The following is a 19608-nucleotide window of genomic DNA, read 5'->3' as shown; positions in this document are numbered from 1 at the left end:
AAAAGTGAAGTTATATGTGTCGACTGTTGATGTATTTTTGTCATTTATTGAATAAAAAGGAAAAGCACTGATTGACAGTGAAAATGTTAGGGTTAGTGTTGTATACGGTTCCTTCCGCAGCACCACAGCAGTCAGACAGTCATATGCAGTAGCTGAAGCAGGACAGTATGGTGTTACAACACTTCATCAAGCTGATATCCACAGTGTCATGGACTCAATGTTAAACACACAACTACACCACAGAATACACACATCTTTAGTCACTTAGGTTTTAGGCAGAGAAGGCTTTCTTATATTCTAACACAGATCACTTCGAGGAACAGTACAGCAATATGAGACAGACACAAACATGCTGAGGAGATCACAGTAAACTGACAGGTCAATACAGCTGCATTGCAGGGCTCCCCGGACCATTAATGATAATACACACACAGATACATTCAGCAAACACCATCAAACATTGACAGCAGTCAGACACTTTTAATATGAAATATTAATATTAAGTGGCAATCTGCTGTGATTATGGAGACATGGCTTCCTTCCAACACCATCCGCTCACAGTGCTGATGAGGCTGTGGTGCACATTAACCTCTTTGTGTCCCTTCTCTCTTCCGTGGAAGACCTGGGTTGGTTTGGTACCATAACAGTGCTGAGGTTTCTGGCATTTTTGCTGCGTTCTCAGAGCCATTAGGGCTCAGAAGGAGAAGGGGAATGTAGTTAGAAATATAGTTTAAGTCACTATCGTGTGAAAACTGTATGGAATCCATCTGATTATCTGACTGAATAATATCAAAAAATCATCCTCTTCGAGGTAAAATCCAAGCAGTTCCTAAACTCCTGTAAGGCTGACATAGATACAAGGTTTTCACCCAACAGTGAGAACAGAAAATGCATTGCTGGTGCACAGAGGGAAAAGAAATACAGATTGTGAATAAGCCCACTTCAATAATTGTTAATGCAAGATGAACTGGAAGTGACAGAGGTTGTATAGGGATCAATCATCTAAGGAAATAATGCCACAGTACACAGTGAAAAGCTACAGGGGTTTATCTTTTGTGGCTGAACCACATGGTGAGCTACATTAAAGTGCAGGAGGCAGATGCGGTTTAGCGGGGATCATCAGGAGCAGCAATCTTCTCCAGACTGGGCTCCATCCCCCAGATCTCCCTGGCATACTGGGCAATGGTGCGGTCACTGGAGAATTTACCACAGCCGGCAATGTTATGGATCACCATCTTGGTCCACTCTTTAGGGTTCTGTTAATACAGAGACATGAAGGGGAAGGGGGGCACATTGGGTTGTTGCAATACACATGAATATAGTACAAAGTAGTACAGTATAGTATTACACATTGTACAGTACCATGGTATAGCATAGTATAGTACAGTATAGTATAGGGCAGTACCATAAAGTATAATATAATATAGCACAGCATAGTATGATAATAGAAGAACTATAATATAAGAATACTATTAGTATAGTATGGTATTGTATACTGCAGTACAATAAAGTACAGTATAGGTAATATAATACTCTACATCACAATATAATAGCACTAATACCATACTATTAGTATAGTGTAGTGCAGTATAGCACAGTCCAGTACAATTTAGTATTATAGAGTACAGTACCGGATAGTATAATATAGCATAGTATAGTCTGGTACAGTATCATGTGATACTGTATAATATAGTAGACGTAGAGTACAGTAATGTATATATAAAATTATGATAAAATGTAATGTACAGTTTACAAAGCTAGTTATTTTTATATCTAAATGTGCTCAAGAATTCACATATATATAATAAATATATATAATAAAAAACATCAAATTAAAAAGCATAATTTCAATGACCAGTTATGTTTTAATATCACCACGCCAATCACGACACATCATCAGGTAGAGATGAATGTGATTTGCCACTTAGCTAGCTAACTAGCTTTCTCTGTTGATCTTGCCTCAGAAAACATGGCTCTGTCCACTGTGTTGGAAAATGAACTGATGGAACTATCAGCAGACAGCAGCCTGAAGCTTCAGCTCACACAAGTTGACCCTGCTTCACTCCGGATACTGACTGCCAGTCAATAGTCCTCTATGTCAAAACAGGCAATCAAATTTCTGTTGCCTTTCACCACCACCTATCTACATGTGTCAGGTTTTCCATTGTGACTGTCACAAAATCAAAGGCGAGGAACAAACTGAAAACAACTTGGAATGCTACTCTGCATGTCAGCCTCTCATCCATCCCACCACAACTTGATTTCATTATTTCCCGGAGGCAAACCCAAGTGTCTCATTGAGGGTAAGCAGAATATTTATTCATTACAGCTGACAGTGGCATAACACATATTTACAGGACGGTTTTTTTTGGTCATGTTATGCTTTTTTACTGCATGAAGGTGGTCCTGCAGTATAGCATATCATAGTTTAGGACAGTGCAGTACAATATAGCATAGTCCATCTAACATATAATATGGAAGCAAAAGAGTAAAGAAGAACTTTGACAGACTTCCATGCATATTTTATGTACAGAGAGCTGCGTGACTACAAATACTGAGGTAAAAATAAAGAATTCAGGTAGTCATCACACTGTATTAGAATGCCTGACATATTAAAGGTGAGTTTAGCTCTCTGGATTTTCTGTTGCTGACATACTAACCTTATAGAGTGCGCTGACTTTGTCTTGACATTTGATGTAGGCTTCATAGTCTGCAAACACCTTGAACCTGCAGCACAGACATACAGTTAATATTCTGATACTGATAAAAAAAAAATCACTACTACATTCATTCAAGACAATACTATGATCCAAATAAAAATTACTCAGTGCCACCAGGTTGAATTTATGATGATAATAAGTCTGTTTACAGCAGAAACATTACATTTACTGACAGTAATGAATTGATGACACTGCATGGCTATGGAAATAAAAGTAGGTTATGTGTCAGCACAGCAGAGCGCTGAGTCCTCAGAGTCAGCAGAAGTGTGCTCCAACCTGTCGTGGTGCATCAGCATGTTGACGAGGTCTTTGAAGAGTTCGGGCTGGCTGGGGCTGAAGAATCCTCCAGATATCTGATCTATTGCCTGCTTCAGCTCAGGGATACGGTTGTAGTATGGCACAGCGTCATAGCTTAGGAAAACAGAATTTATCAAACACTGGGTTAGTTATTACATTACAAAGTGTATGTTACTGTTGTCATGAGACCACTACTATTCTCCAATTGAGCTTAAATCATCACAGTTATTGAAACAGATACCCATAAGGAGATTTTGTCTTTTGTTTCTAGTAGTAAACAGAACAGAAAAAAAATAGTTAACAGAAATAATATGCTCATATATCAGATATAAACAACATTGATTTTTATCTTTAATTTTAGAGCAATTGTATATAATTTTTCAAAGACAGAATAACATAATAATTTGTTACACTATGTTTTAGCCTTTAAAATAACCTATAATTGCCACAGCAAAAGTTACATAGTTGTATGTACTAGCCTTTTAGCCATTACTTCAGGACATGTTTAAGCTCACCCCTTCTTGTCCAGAGCCTCCACGTCAGGCACCCTCATGCCGAAGATGAAAAGGTTCTCCTCTCCGGCCTCCTCTGCCATCTCAACGTTGGCTCCATCCATGGTGCCGATGGTGAGGGCCCCGTTCAGCATGAACTTCATGTTCCCGGTACCAGAGGCCTCAGTGCCTGCTGTGGAGATCTGCTCCGACAGGTCCGCTGCAGGGATGACTGCAGACAGGAGACAGCAGGAAAGATCCAGTATATCAAAATAACCACAGAACATTAACATTCAAAAGCTGAATGTCTCAAAACAAGCAGCCAGACCAAAATTTTGCATAAAGAAAATGGTGTCCAATGGACAAAATCTTGGTTTAATCATGAGCTATGATCAAGAATAAGCAAACACAATTATGAATCTAACTAGATATTTGATGCCAACTTTCAGGGCATGTCAAAAAATGAAATGTGGTGCAACAAAGACATTTCGGTCAGTACCAAAAAAGTATTGAGGTTCCACAGCAGGCCCTATGACTGACTGCACACTCCTCAACAATAAGGATTGCACTAGGCAATTGTGAACTCTTGAAATCCTGCACATAAATGACCACTTAGTGAATAAGATTAACCGTATCCATTACCTTTCTCAGCCAGAGTGACGCGATAGTTCTCAAGAAAGATGACCTTGAGGCGATCTCCCACCACGGGGTCATTGTTGACAATGTCTCCAATTGATGTGATCAGCTTGATGATCATCTTGGCAGTGTGGTAACCTGGAGCTGCCTGGAGACAATGGAGACCAGCATGTTGAGCAACACTAAATAAAAACCAAGCTAACTTGAGTACACCTTGTTCTTACTGTATTTAACTCTCTTTTAATAAAATATATTGCCAAACAAACTATGATATTATCTGTATATAGTGTAAAAATATGTGTAGGCTGTACTAATATGATAATGTGTCAGTAAGATTTGGTGGAAGGTGTATTTGATGGTGCTAAGCTAACAGCTAACAGTTTCCCCCTGCTTCCAGTCTTTGAGCTAAGCTAGGCTAATGTTCTGGACCCACAGTATGTATGTACTTACACACATATGAAAACTGATATCCATCTGAAATATCTGACTCACAAATGTAATTTAATGCCTTAAATGCCATTCACCTTTCCTCCAATCATGATTGTCCTGGGGGTCCATGCCTTGTTGGGCTCCTTCTTAATGCCTGATAAAGAAACAAATGGAAAGGTTTTTCTTCTCTCTGAGTCCATACTTGTTTGCTGAAAGCTTGTTAGTAAAAGAAGCAGCACCCACGGTTGTACAGCGTGATGATGTGCAGGCAGTTGAGCAGCTGCCTCTTGTACTCGTGGATCCTCTTCACATGGACATCAAACATGGAGCTGACGTTGATCTTTACCTTGTAGTGCTCTTCAAGATGGGCGGCAAACTTCATCTTGTTTTCCTTAAAGTGGTGATCACACAGAGAAATGTGATTAGGAACAAACAAAAGCAGAAGAAGAAAATTCTTCTTCTAATCTTCTTCTTTAAGAAATTTCAGCTCTTACTTGTTTGACTTTGGCAACATCCCTAATGAAGGCATCATCATCCACAAAGTCCAGAAGCTTCTTCAGCTGGTCCAGGTCACGCATGTAGTCCTCACCAATCCTCTGCAAATAAAACATGTCAGAGAAGCTGATTCTCTTATTCTAATTACCAAATCAAAAATATGCTATTTGAAAGTGTGTATCTGTCATACATACATAAAAAATGTGCATGTTTTATGAATTCAGAAAAAGGATTTGCAGCAGAGTTGCTAAGTGGGCGGAGCCACTGCTTCTGGAAGTACATCTCTCCACTGTAAATTCCTATTTCAAGTGTTGTTTTAAGGATATCCTCAATATATCCCAATATACAAACAAAAAAGTCTCCTTGATAATTTAACAATACTGTAGATTTATATTATGGTAATCAGTTTCAATTACTTCAACTGTGTTTCTGAGGAATCGTATTCTTTTTCCATCAGTTCACCATGGCAGATGGCTGTAAATACTACAATACCCATGAGCCTCAGCCATAGATGCTATTGTATGGAGAAAAAGCCCATCAGAGGTGCAAAATCTGAGCTGTAGCAAAATTCAGAGCACTAAATACTAAATTATCTTTTAATTAAAACCTGATTTAAACTGCTGATTTTTTTTAACTGGATTCCACAAAGTGTAAGCTTCAGTTTCTACTCAGTGTGTGCTGTACGCAACAGAATTTTAAAGCCATCACAAGGAGGAAAGTCTTGTATTCACTCTCCTTTTAGCTCTGTTTGGGTCTCCACCAACTCCTGAGAAAAATATCTGTTTCTTTAGCTCCTAAATGTTCCGCTATGTTCATCAACTGTGTCTGTCTGCTGTTTGGTGCTGAGCAAGTGTGCAGTGGGTTTATCGGAGCCTCTTCATTGAAAACAGCTCTAAGGTTGAAGGGAGCTGAGAGAATGAACCAAAACAGTAAAGTTACGGGCTGTAAAACCAAAACAAGGAGCTGAAAGACAATAAAAAGCTCAGCAGAGCTAAGTTCATCACTATGAGAACCATTTTATACATTGTTAATATACAAATATTAGAGTTGTCTTTCTCCATGAACCCAGCCTTATACCTTTGAACCAGATATTCTGTAACACCAGGAGTGTTTCATTTCCACTCAAGCTTTGGAAGTGCTCCTATGCAGAAAATGAATGGAACTTTAACCTGCTGAACCCTAGACTCTAGAAATAACTCCTCTCAACTCTGTTTTAACAACAGCAACAACAAACACACCTCTGCGATGACCTCAGCCAGGCCAGGGTTGCACATGACCAGCCAGCGCCTGGGTGTGATGCCGTTGGTCTTGTTCTGAAACTTCTCAGGGTCTACCTCATAGAAGTCCTTGAACCTGGCGGAGGATTTAATATTTGACTACAAAGTACTCTACAACATTTAATCCAATGTGAATTGATTAAAATTGTGTCATAGCTAAACGTCTTTGCTCTTAAAAAGATGACAACAGTTCAGCGTCAACAATATAAAATATCAGTCTGGCCCCATGCTGCGTTACAGTTATGTTATACTGGCACACACAAGCAGGAGAGGAAATGAGGGTGAACTCGTTTCCTTACACTGTGTCTTTGATGATTTCAGAGTGGATGCGAGCCACTCCGTTGACAGCATGAGACCCCACAATGCACAGGTGAGCCATGTTGATTTTCTTGGCATCGCCCTCTTCAATCAGGGACATTCGGCGCAAGCGGTCATGATCTCCAGGGTAAAGCTTAGCGATGCGCTGGAGAGAGGAAGGACAGAGACATGAGTGGATCTCAGGGCTCTTAGTTTTACAGGAATGCCTGATAGACAGAGATGTAGTGGAGGACAAACCCACCAAACCTCACTTTACCCTTGCAGAAACATACAACTTCAATTAATTCATAAATATATCTAATTCTACAATTAAAAAAAAATCTATGCACAGCAAGGCACTGATACATAATTTGGCTAAACAATGTTATATCTCTCATTCAAGCTAATATTGCTTTTCCTTTTCTGACATCGACTCTTGGCCACATGATCTTTAAAGTCTGTATAGAGAAGGCTCAGAGCTAAATGCTCAAGTCTACATTTAAAAAGTCTTCTTGTACCTCCAGGTGCCTCCTGTTGATCTCATAGATGATCTCCAGGTGACGAGGCAGCAGGTTTTGGAAGAGATCGATGGGCCAGCGCTCCAGGGCTTCAGGCAGGACAGTGTGGTTGGTGTAGGCACAGGTACGCACCACGATGTCCCAGGCCTGGACACAGTGAGGGCAGAGACAGAGGGGTTAGAGATATCTGATATGTTTCTCACATTCACTACACTAGCAAACAACTGTAAAGTACTGAAAGTCAGACTGAAATGAAAACTTTACTCCTGCCTCTTGGGGGAGTAGTGCTACTGTCAAGTAGACAGTGGTTAATATAATCAGGGGGTTACTTGACACAGGTGTTGCTGTATTGGGAGAAGTAAACAGTTTTGGACCATGTGGTAATGAGTGTAAATGAATCTTACGTTTTCTTTTATCTATGTTAGGGAAATGGACTTATTACAGGGAAAGTAGATGTACTCTATTATTATTTTGGAAAACCTACAGACTGTAAGTAATAAATCGCCTTTGTATTGGAAACAGTGGACATCTCATCACTACAGCTTATCTTCTCTACAACTCATCAAAAATGTGAGCCCTACTTTTTTATTTTTTTTAACATTTGAAAATGTTGATCCCATTTTAGCAAGCAAGTTCTATGCTCACATCTGTCATGGTGTATGAGTTCAACTTTGATGTGTCATTCTGCTGTGTCACTGTTACCACAGTGTAACAGGATGCAAAGAGACAGAATTGCAAGTGACCACAGGACACTCCAGTTAAAATGCAGTAATTTTTGTGTAGGAGTGTGCAATCAGCACCAAGTATTTAATAACAGCACTGTCACTCAGTTTTTGGTCAGTCTTTCTGTTTCATCATTTACAGAGCGAGATATAGCTTTAAATATTGCCATAAAAAGTGGATGTTTTGTTGACCTACTGGCAGACTTTTCTCTGCACTATGTTGAATTATTTTCAAATGAACAAATTGTACCTGCTACATGCATGTTAGCATTGTCATTTTGAGCATGCTGACATTAGCATTAGGTCAAAGCACCACTGTGCCCATGTACAGCCTGACAGAGCTGCTAGCATGACTGTAGACTCTTTTTGTATAACTTTGAAAATTGAATTAAGAGAATTATAAAACCTATCTATTTGTAGATGAATTATTTTGCTAACATAACAGACTTGATAGAAAACAGTGTAAAGCTACCTCACCTCATTCCAACCCTGAATCACATTTCTGATATGTTTGAAGTGTAAACATGATGTGGCTGTTGCTACAGACTTGACACCAGACAACAGAATTAAAAAGACAGGTTGACAATTTCTCAAGTGTCTTAAAACAACAGTCAGGAGCTAAAATGAATTTTGAAACATGTTTTTCTTGCTGTAATCATTCCTCCTGTTCATACTGACCATTAGAAGATCGTTTCATAATGCACTTACAATGTAAATGATAGGGGACAAAATCCACAGTCCTCCTTCTGTGCAAACATATATTTAAAAGTTTGTCTGAATGCATTTTTGCACTAAATGACTGTGTGGACACACTGTGGATTGTATTACTGCATTGTCTATTTCTTGCCTCCAATGTTTTCAGAAACATATTTTAGTGTACTGTTTAGCTGTAATTTGAGAAAGTTTGTGATGTGACTGCCATGTTGGAAATGGACGCAGAAGACACAGAGGGACTCACATGCACCAACATGCACGCGCCGCCGGAGCGGCTACCAAAACAAAGAACAGAGAGGCTTGGATTACAACATACACAGAGGGAGCGTAGCTTAATTCTCTGCCCAGGTCGCCATAACTTCACTGTATCTTTACATAGCAAATAGTTATTTGCTGACATGTAGTGGGACTGAATGTCATTTATTGCAACTTTGAGGCTCAGTGATTGGACATTTCTTATCACAATGCTCTCTGGTACTGGTAGTTAATTACTCTCCTCAACTTATCATGTATGCAATCTTCTACCTTAAACATTAGTTTTCAGTGAACCTCTTTTTTTTTCTTTTTTAAAGCAGCTGCTAATTGTGTGGACTGATGATTAAACCATGTGTGCCCATCCAAATGATGGAAATACTCCAAGTCACTGAACCACTGAAAATTGTGTTTTAGAATGGGGAAAAAAAAGGGCGCTTGAGAGAGGAGTTCAGCCCCTGCAGACCTCCACACACATGACCAATCTCTACATAAAGTGAGCCTGATAGTCAGAATTCTCAGTTTCAGAAAGTTACGCCCTGGTTCCACCTTCGGAAAGTAGATTTCTGACACTCTGAGACAATCAAACAGGCACTTTGTTTTAAGCATAATAGGCCAGTGTGTGATTACTCCTGGAGGGACATATACCTCCTCCCAAGTTAGCTTCTCAGTGTCCACCAGGATCCTCATGAGCTCAGGGATGGCCATAGCAGGGTGGGTGTCATTCAGCTGGATGGCCACCTGTAGACCACACACAGACAAAGATAAAATGTAACAAATGGATAAGGATAGTAAAAATGATTGAGCACAAAATAATCAAATGTCAATGAGGGGTTGATATAATGTAATTTATAACATATTTTATGATGGATATCTCACCTTGTCTGGCAGTGTTGAAAGGTCCAACCGCACAAACTCTGTGGAGCCAAACTTGGAGGCTTTGAATCGACGGATGATGTCTTGAAGAGTGGCTGCTACAACAAAGTACTCCTGCTTCAGACGCAGCTCCTTCCCTTCAAAGAACTGAAGTCCAGAGACAATATAGAAAACTGTTCAAGCTTTCATTTCATTCTTCTAATATAATTAAGTTGATGCACATTTAGATTAAAACTGTAGAAACACCCTTGCAGGCAGAGCTGCCCTGGAGGTCATGTTGTTGGTTGGTTCTGAGTTTAAGTTGGATTCATTGATTTTTTTGGTTTCACAACAAACAAGCTAGCAAACAGTTGCCGATTTCCACACCCATCTCCATCTCCCATTTAGCTCTGGTTTGGTCTCCACCAACTTCTAAGAGATATGCCCCATTATGTTCACCTGCTAGTTGCTACATTTGTCTGTGTGCCAGTCTGATGCTGCTGAAAACAAGGTTGATGAGAGCTTGAGTTTGCCAAAACAATATCTAAAAGAGGCTAAAAAGCTTTGTAGAGCTGAGGGGAACAGCAGAGTTGGCGATAATTCTCTGCGGGTTTGTCATTAATAATCATTTATAATCTATTTTCAATATAGAAATTGCTATTAGTGCAGCTTTAAAACAGTGGGCAAAGCCAAAACACATTTTTTCTGACCAGGTTACGACAGACTTCGGTCATGTTTTTCAGTATTCTAGTTACTGTAGGCTCCATCTATTCATCAGGATGGGTCTCATGTGGAAGTTCTTAAAGTCAGACTCAATTTTGAAGCTTACTTTTTCACTCATCATTTGTGTTGTATCAAAGAAAAAACTATGCTTTCTAAATGTTTTTTTTGGTAAATCCTCTTAATGTTTGAAAGACATGTTTGACTGTGAAACACGGGCCTGTTTGCTAGCTAGTTCCTTAGCAATGCAATTTTACTTTCAAGCTTTCATTTAACTTAAGCTAGCTAACGTTCCACAATGAAACTAGCTATACTGCCATCTCAGTAAGCTAGCTGCCATGCTAACTTTTCATGAGTATGAATAAATTAAAAAATAAGTCATTTACATTTATATACAGTATATGTAGTATATAGTATGGCCACAGTCACTTCTTTGACATTCATGTTTGCTCTCTAACTTGCACTAAGGAAATGTTGTTCTTAAACTGAGGTTTTCTGCCTCCAGAACATCTCTGTCTGCAACAAATGGTTGTGGATTCCAATCTACTGACATTTCATAACATTTCATATGATGACTCAGCAGATGTTAAACTGAAGGAATAGCATCTGTCTTTATCAGAAGTGATCATTCCAGTTTGTTACGATTTATTTTTACAGTTTGTGCTGTCATTCTTATCAGTAAAGGTCGATTGGGGTGATCATTTTCAGTGGGTTCATCATTATTCAAGTTTATTTCAACTATTTTTTGCTGTTTTTGCTGACATTGTTATTCTCATTTTGGTAATAACAAGAGCTATACTGGAGCTATAACAGGAGCTAAAGGGGAGCTGATGGGAAAAGATTTATAGAATTATCTGTGGGTTCATTAAATAATTTTTGCAGTTTTTCCCATCATTCCTATTGGCAATAAAACATTGTGCTTGTTTTTATTGCCAAATATAGTGCTGTGTTTCTTGCCACTTTGACTAGTGATGTCATTGAGTTCCCAGATCTCCTGCTATTAACTTGAATACAATTTCATCATAAACAGTTGAAATGATGACGAGAACAATGCCCAACAAAACCCTAGATGTAAAACCTGGAATTGTCCTTCAAGTAAAATTTAGACAAATGATGATGGGTTGTTATATATATTATACATGCACAGCAGTAAATCCCAGTTCTACTCACGTTGTCGTTGGGGTAGAGAACCCTGGAGATGTTTTCAGCCAGGTTTCTATCCAGCACAGCTTGGATGTAGCCACCAACATTAACTGCATGACAACAGTTGACAGTTTGAGCAACACACACACTTGTCTATCTCTGATTTTTAATGGCCTTTGTTATTATTAGATTAGTTACCTACTCCCATCACAATACTCACAGTCTTTGAGGTTAAATTCACAGGGTGCCTTAGCAGACCACAGTCTCATGGTGTTGACAATGTTGTTTCTGTAGCCGGGGACTGGGGTGTCATAGGGAAGAGCCAGAACCACCTGGATCAAAACAAAAAGAATTGTATCAGATCTTTATTAAACCATTATTCTCTGAGTAATGTGCTAATGAAGTCTCATCTGTGAGATTAGCCTGGTAAGAGCTTTTTAACATTGAAGCAGATTGTGATGACAATGGATTTTTGTACAGATCTCATTATCTTCAAATGTAACAATTTACCTGTGTGTCGACCCATTTCACTCCTTCATCTGTGTGCTCCACTCGTCCGTAGAAGTGGACTGGACGCATGTACTCAGGGCGAGCCTTCTCCCAGGGGTTACCATAACGCAGCCAGTCATCAGCCTCTTCTACCTGTGGAACATGCCACCTGGTTTAAGCATTTTCACATTAAGGCACTCCAAATGTTCAGCATTTCATTCAAAATGTTATTGTTGTGAGGGAGGAAAAACCTCTGAAACAGCATTTAGATCATCATGGAACACAAACTGTCCAATAAAAGCTGAACTAGTGAGATTTTAGGGATAGCAGCTCCTTAAAAAAAGGTACAGCTCAAATATTATGAATTTCTTTACTAGTAAGGTATTAATTATGTTTGTGGTCTTACCATAAGCTCTTACAAATGTCATCGATTGCGGTTACTTGTTTCTATGTTGTTTCTTAAATTATATTTTATCATCTTTATTTTCTGGTTCAGACACTACCAGTTGGGCAGTGTTGCATTACACGGTACAAAAAGGTCCACACCTTTAAACATGGTCTCACCTAGCCGACTCCTTTGCTGTGTGATTGACAGTAATTAGTCTAATTAGTGTTGTAGAAAGGAGAAACAACAAACTGATTTTCCACCACAAAAATGTCAATTAACTTGTTTCTAGTGACAAAGAAAGAGGATTTATCTGCGCAGAGTGAATTCCAGCAGAACTGGATCAACAGTTTAATTGAGGAGGGGGTGTAGTGGCTCTGTTGTGGGGGTAGGTAAAGTTTGGCAACAGGTAAGATTTTTCAAAACACTACATCAATGTTCAGCACAAACAGACTTTTAATTTTCTTGTTGGGTTGAACTCAGTGAAGCTTCTAAGTAGTATTACATCTCAGTCAAACACACACTTCACACTGTATCATGTTTGTTTGTTGCTATAGGAACCTACACCACATGACTTTGTCGTCTTGAATTTATTTATTTTTTATTTTATTTTATTTGTAGTATTCAGCCCTAACCAACGATGACTCAAGTGACATCACCTGAGGCAGTTTATCAGATTGCTCACAGCTCCCTCTGGAGACACAAAATGCTTTATACTACTTTTTACACACACACTGTACGCAGTAGTACTCCCTACTACCTGGAAACACACACTCATGTTGAAAAAAGGTGGAGTTCCCCTTTAAAGCCTTAGAAATACTTTTAAAACTTGTGGTTTTTCCAAGAAAAATTGTATATATCTGCATTTCTTTGTAGTTATTTCCTCCATGCAAGCTGGCCAGATACTGAAACACTGAAAATGCTAAACCACCATAGACTAATAAGGTACACTAATTAAAGTAAATGGTGTATCAAATATTCTTTACTGTGAAAGAACCAGTCACTTGTATTCACATTTTGTGCATGTGAACAACCGTGCACAGCCATTTAGCAGAACTCATAACTCCAACCCATCATCACCAGCACCTGTCTATTAAATTAAGCCCAACTATCTCTAGCACTGCATCCTCAAAGCTGGAGGGACGTGCACTTGCCTTGGGCTACTTAACTCATTTGTAGAGTCATACTGTCACTGCAAGGACACAGTCAGCTCAGATTTCAGGGAAATACAGAGGACTACTTCTTCTGTTGAATGTGAAGCTGGCATCCTGATTAAAAAGCTCTGCTCAGAAAACTGCAAAGTCATGGTCATGCCTCAGAGACGCATTAACCATTTAGGTAGGGTGAGGCATTCCATAAGCAGTAGGGAAACTAAGGGATACATTAGACTTGTTTTCTTTAAGTAATAATATAAAGTGCCCTACATCAAATCAGGCAGAAATAAGGACATAAACCACCAGGTCAATATACCTGCCAGCCGTTGACAATTTTCTGATTGAAGATGCCAAACTCGTAACGGATGCCATATCCGTAAGCAGCCAGACCCAGAGAGGCCATGGAGTCCAAGAAACAAGCTGAGGAAACAAAAGGGTTGGGAGGGAGAGACTGGTTGAGACAAGACTGTCCAGAGCACTAAACATCACTGTCTGAGAGCAGCCAATCAGGAAGAGGCAGGAGCTCACCAGCCAGACGACCCAGCCCGCCGTTGCCTAGACCGGCATCTTCCTCGATGTCCTGCAGTTCCTCCATGTCCAAGCCCAGCTGAGAGACACATCAACATATTATTACAATGAAATGAGTCAGCATATTTTACTGGTGTGACTGATGAAGCTTCCACTAGAGCTGAGCTGTAAAAACATGCTTCAATAATTAGCTACACAGAATCATACAGCAGCACAGGGCTTTAAACCTAAGCAGAATCACCTTTTTAAGATTCTTTTTTGGGGCATTTTTTTGCCTTTATTCAACAGATGAAAATACATAGAGACAGGAAACATGAGTTGAGAGAGGGGTATGAGATGCGGTTACACAGAATGCATATTAACTTGTAGGCTATCGGGGTTACCTCTAAATGCTGTCCTTTTTTGCAGTCAAAAATTATTGCAAAAAATTACATTCACATTCTTTATTAGAGTGTCTCAGCATGACTGGATCGACCTGTTCAGGGGTTCTGAGGAAATGTTGCTTTTGTATTCCCCAAATAGATTTTTCCAGTCAACAAATGACCTTGTATGGCCCCAGGACAGTTTGCCTGGTTGTTTATCCAGACTTTGTCTCAGGCTGCTGTCTGGCTGTAAGTCTCATGTGTCAGCCAATAATAGAACAATGATGTCACTGGTTTATGCAAATAAAATGTTAAATTAATCAACTAATAGACGATATACAAATGTCTATGTAGACAGAGAACCAACAGCAGTCTGACTGGTTAATGTTAATCCTAAAAAATATTAAATATACCGTAAATGTCTTCTTTTTGGGTAAACATCTTTTCTCCAAAGAGAGCACAGGACATACTGTACTGTATCTTTGGTCGCAAAACTCAACCATGAAATTTAATTTCAATTGGACTTTAAAAAGGTATACTATGCAAGATTTTCCGTAAAATCAATCAATAGACTCATCCAAAAATAATCCTTCTCAATCATCACTTATGACCCACTAGAAGTGTGTGAGGTCGGGACTTGTAGCGTAGCGACCAGGTTACAAGGTCCTTATCTGTTTGTTACTAGGTCTCCGTCTCTCTCCTCTGCTCCGCTCTGCTCTCGTTCTCTGTGTCATGGATGTATAAAGAGCTGCAGGTCTGTGTGTTTGTTTGACCGAGGGTGGGGCTGAGCTACACACACACACAGAGCAGAGAGGCCACAGCGGACAGGATGAAGCTCTGCATTCACACAAAATCCAGCAATGCGACAACTTCCAGCAGGGTTGTGGAGCGGTGTGGGCGTGAAACAATCAGAATCTGATTTATGTCTTTGCTCTTGCCAGCGCTGTCCGCTCTCTTCATTTACTCTAGCTTGCTCAACCACTGCTTTTCTCTCTCTCTCTCTCTTTGTCTCTCTCTCTCTCTCTGAGTCAGGGAGGGGGGGCCCAAGCTTGAATGCTGTGTGTTTATGAACACCAACCAACAAATCCTGCATAGTAAACCTTTAAAGCCCCTATATGTAAGATTTGAGTATTTCTAACATCAGTGCCCCCCTGTGGTAGCATCCAAAAAAAACCCCCACATTGTTCCAGACAGCAATGCTCGCCACATTAGGTGCTCTCATCGTTCAGCCGTTATAATGTCACTCTTCAGCAGCAGTACTTTGTTGCTGTGTCCTGCTCCTTTCCCATAATCCTTTGCCTCACCTGGTACGTGGCTTCATCGCAGGCATTCTCTAAAGCCAGGTTAACCATGGTGTTCTGCAGAGTGCGACCCATGTAAAACTCCAGGGAGAGGTAGTAGACACGCTGCAGGAGGAAAAAACAACCTGTGAGTAATAGATAAATCAATACAAAATATGCCAAAACTGACTAATTTAATCCCCAGTTTGATTCTTATCTGGATGAAAAATATTTTATATTTTTTATATTTAATATTTTACTATCAAGTGCAGTAAAACTCTCCACAAAGACTAATAATAAAAGCATACTGTACATGCACCATTTGGTGTCTTAAAGGCCCTGCAACATTATCTCTGGTAGGAAACAGCAGCTGTTGTCAGAGACAACAGCAGAGCTATTACTGGCAGCTCCACCAACAACACGCCACAGAGAATTCACATCTAACCACAAGACTTCACTAACACAGCATACAGTTCCACCACAGCTCTATCAGCGTGTGAAAGGTAACACATATTTCTGAAATGAACATACACAGTGATGAGTGGCGTTAATGCTGCAAACTGAGAAATGTGAAACTAAGACTCTGTGTCTGACATGTTGGCAGCCTCTTTAAGGTGACCCCCCTGCCATGTGACATTTCTGATCATGCAGCTGACTGATGGCAGGGGTCGTATAAAGGAAGCACACGGAAAAAACGTACGTGCCAAAGTGACAAAGGCACGCAGCGGTCAGTATAAATAGGAGAGGAGGGTCTGTGTTACTTTTCCAAAGGTTACACTGAGTCCACTTCACAGAAAGCTCTAGGGATGTAGGTTTATTAGTAATTAGTAATAAATCATAAAGTTTTTGATTCCAGTTTGAGGTATAATTATTGATGTCATTAATAAAGTACGCACCTCTTAAAGAAAACACTGCGTCAAACAGCTTACATTCACTGACACGCAGAAAATACTTGTCCAAATTCCAAATCAAATGGAAACAGTACCTCAGTCTGGTCTGCTGCAAAAAGCTACAACTTCCACTGGTGTAAGCAGAGATGTTTAAAGTACACGTTCATAGTTTTTCAAAGAGGTTTTCCTCACTGTAATCATTCCTCCTGTTCATACTGGAACTAAAAGATCCTCTTCAAATGTGCTTTTTGAAAGATATCTACTTGATTTGACTCATTTGGACGACTGAAGCTTCAGATTAGTTTCAGATAAACTTTTAAATACATTTTTGCACAGAAGGAGGACTGTGGATTTTGTCCTCCATCACTTACATTGTAAATGCATTATGAAGGGATCTTCTAATGGTCAGTGTAGTAATATCAAACGAGAAAAACATGTTTCAATGTTCATTTGGACTCTTGACTTTTGCTTTAAGGCACACTTGAAAAACTGTGAACCTGTCCTTTAACTCAAGGTCCACCTATGAGCTTTCAACCACATCTCAGGGTCTTCATCGGCAAATAAAACTTACTCCAGTGTAATTGTGTGACCCAAATATAGAATATCTTCTATTGTGGAATGAATATTATTGCAGATCAGCATCATTTCCACTGGGTTGAACAGTGAAGATTAGGCCAGACACTCCCCCCCCCCCCCCCCCCCCCCCCCCCCCCCCCCTCCCCTCGGGATCACAGACTGTCTGTCATTACACAGTGCAGCAGACTGTGCAGGACCAAGTGCAACCTTACACACTGCATATGTATAATTTATGATACTGCTGATGGCCCTTTAAATGATCCCTTCACCCCCCCCCCGTTTCACTACCACAAGGCAGCAGAGTGCTGAATTGTTTAATTATTTTAAAAGTATGCAGTGCAGCTTAATCTGATTTTTTTTTTTTTTTTTAAAGTGTGTGGCCATTTTGTGATGCACAGAGAGTGTGCATGGGGAAGGATGAAGGGCACGACATACTGTTACGTAATCCGCATTTCAACAACCACTTGAGTCTCATAATGCAGCAGCACAGTGCCAGTGCTATGCCAGTGCCAGTGGACACATTTGACGCACTGAGGCCGTGCATCGTCCTTGCCGCGCAGACTGGATCAGATCATGGTTGCAGATTATGTGGCTTGACAGACAGCTGTGGTGTAGAGGAAACATCGGCTGTGACACGAAGAGGAAACATCAGTGTGAACAGTCTGCTGCTCACACTCTTTAACTCTAGTTCAATGCACAATATGCGTCAAGGCACACAGAGCACTTCTATAAATGGATATGAAAAGCAAAGCGCGCGCACACATACACACCCATTAGTTATGATACTGCATCAGAGTCCACCACCCCCCTCCACCCCCCCACCCCCCTGTGCGGAACTGCGGCCGCTTACTTTCGGGTCTTTCTCATAGTAATGCTGCTGCGTCCGGATCCAGCGGCCCACCAGATGGTCCCGGACTGTATTGGCCAGAGCGAAGTAGTAGTCCCGCTTGGTGGCCACATTCCTGTCCTTCACCAGGGTGAAATGGAGATGCCGGTTGAAATTAGTTTTCAGGTCCGCAACATTTTCCACCCCGGCCAGTCCCCGGACTGAGATCTGCTTCCTCTTGTCCTGGTCTGTGAGCGGCTTGGCCATGCTGAGCTGGCTGACGATGCACGGCTGAGTTTTCAACTGAACGTCGCGATGAGTGTCACCTGTGGCCGGGCCGTCCTCCTCTTTCTCTCCAGCTGACACACACAGCCAGGATGTGACGGCCAGCCTCTTTATGTCACGTACTCACCGTCAATTTACAACAAAGAAAACAAGTGCTTCCGGTTTACAGTTTCAAAATAAAACTCGAATTGGTGTCAGCTAATGAACTGGATTTGAAAGTGCGTCACACGGTTCACCGTCACCGAGTACTCTCATGAACGGCACAGGAATGAGCGTCGGTAAGTTGAGGTGAAGCTGTAGCCACTTTATCTTAAAACACGCTGAAAAGCTGTTAAGTGTTAAGTGAAAAGCGGGAAACGGCCATGTATTGCTTTTATTTTGACGATACTATCACCTCACTTCCGGGCTCATTCCGCTCTTTTTGACCTGAATCTGCATTCCTAAAACATCCTGCAGAGAAAAATTACAGACACCACAAACACTAAAGTGTTCTTTATAAACTATAAAAGTGTTCTTTATAAACTATAAACCCTGAGTTCAAAAATAGTTTTTTCCATTTAAGGATTCTTGATGTACGGAGCAGTGATAGCAGAAAGGAGTGACAGGAAAAGCTGAGGGGAAATGTTGAGCAAGTTAAAAGAACAAAAAAAAACTCCCAACTATCAAGCATGAAAGTTCACTCTTGATTTTGGAAAATTAAGTTTTACAAAGAAAACAATGATCTAAGGTCAGCTTACTGGATTTTTCTGCTGAGCTTTAAACCACATCTCATGGTGTTTGCTCAGTTGTCATCAAGTGACTTAAATATAGAACATGTTTAAGATGAAGTGGGAACAGCTGGGAAAACATACACCTTCCAAAACAACAGAGTGAACTCCATTTACTAAGGAAGACCATGAGATGTAGTGGAAAGCTCTGGGAAGTGGTCCTGCAGTTCACCACCATCACTGTTTTCTTCAGGAATTTCAAAATAAAACCTAGACTTTGCTAATGATCATGATAAAATTCTGCTGTGAATGTTAGTGGAGGAAATGAGCAGAAATCCCACACAAAATGTTTTAAACTACACGTCTCTCCGTGTGCAGGCTTCCTGGAGTGTCTGTGAGCCGGAGGTCACCCTTGACAAAACTATGTTATGTAACACATTTGAATGAGGCAGCCAACAGGGCTCTGCCATGGAAAAAAAACAACTACTCTTGGCAAGCCTTGTGACTCAACAAAGGGTCCTACATCCATGAAAGGAGAAATCAGTCTGCACTCAACAACA

General features: G+C 40.4%; 1 protein-coding gene across 1 annotated transcript; it reads right to left on the bottom strand.

Moving 5' to 3' along the window:
- Positions 1 to 26: 26 nt before the first annotated feature.
- pygmb (phosphorylase, glycogen, muscle b) lies at positions 27 to 18464 on the bottom strand. The gene is made up of 20 exons (XM_042401179.1): positions 18081 to 18464; positions 15789 to 15890; positions 14123 to 14201; positions 13911 to 14014; positions 12077 to 12208; positions 11787 to 11898; positions 11594 to 11676; positions 9728 to 9871; positions 9497 to 9589; positions 7161 to 7307; positions 6645 to 6808; positions 6307 to 6421; positions 5068 to 5169; positions 4817 to 4964; positions 4669 to 4727; positions 4151 to 4292; positions 3533 to 3740; positions 2997 to 3131; positions 2661 to 2727; positions 27 to 1256 (listed from the first exon to the last, which is right to left on the bottom strand). The coding sequence occupies exons 1-20, from the start codon at positions 18321 to 18323 to the stop codon at positions 1107 to 1109; spliced, it is 2529 nt and encodes an 842-aa protein (XP_042257113.1). The 5' UTR covers positions 18324 to 18464; the 3' UTR covers positions 27 to 1106.
- Between the last annotated feature and the right edge of the window lie 1144 nt (positions 18465 to 19608).

The sequence above is a fragment of the Thunnus maccoyii genome, chromosome 22, assembly GCF_910596095.1.
Source record: "Thunnus maccoyii chromosome 22, fThuMac1.1, whole genome shotgun sequence".
Lineage (NCBI taxonomy): Eukaryota > Metazoa > Chordata > Actinopteri > Scombriformes > Scombridae > Thunnus > Thunnus maccoyii.
The sequence above is the reverse complement of the archived record's forward strand: the minus strand, read 5'-3'. Positions and strand labels throughout refer to the sequence as shown.